Source organism: Eurypyga helias, unplaced genomic scaffold (genome assembly GCF_000690775.1).
Source record: "Eurypyga helias isolate BGI_N326 unplaced genomic scaffold, ASM69077v1 scaffold16311, whole genome shotgun sequence".
Classification (NCBI taxonomy): domain Eukaryota; kingdom Metazoa; phylum Chordata; class Aves; order Eurypygiformes; family Eurypygidae; genus Eurypyga; species Eurypyga helias.
This window is the reverse complement of record NW_010232880.1, coordinates 1,813-2,095: the sequence shown is the minus strand read 5'-3', so window position 1 is coordinate 2,095 and position 283 is coordinate 1,813. Positions and strand designations below refer to the sequence as shown.

The following is a 283-nucleotide window of genomic DNA, read 5'->3' as shown; positions in this document are numbered from 1 at the left end:
CAGTCGGCGCAGGCGAAGGGCTTCTTGCCGGTGTGGATGAGGTGGTGAAGGCGGAGGTTGTGTTTGAAGTTGAAGGTCTTGCCGCACACGGTACAGGCGAAGGGTTTCTTGCTGGCGTGGATGCGACGGTGGACGAGGAGGCGGTTTTTGAGCTTGAAAGTCTTGCCACAGTCGGTGCAGGCGAAGAGCTTCTCGCCAACGTGAACGTGATTGTGGTTGAGGAGGTCGTCTTTGCGTTTGACGTCCTTGTCACAGTTGGCACCGGCAACAGGCTTTTTGGCGG

General features: G+C 57.6%; 1 protein-coding gene across 1 annotated transcript in view; it reads right to left on the bottom strand.

The window, feature by feature from the left end:
- Positions 1 to 10: 10 nt before the first annotated feature.
- Positions 11 to 283, bottom strand: part of LOC104517013 (gastrula zinc finger protein xLCGF3.1-like) — a gene marked incomplete at both ends in the record, with an annotated part of 2,079 nt that continues 1,806 nt past the window's right edge. The window contains one exon of the mRNA XM_010161546.1: positions 11 to 272. Within this exon, the coding sequence (XP_010159848.1) occupies positions 11 to 272 (262 nt within the window). The remainder of the gene's footprint in view (positions 273 to 283) is intronic.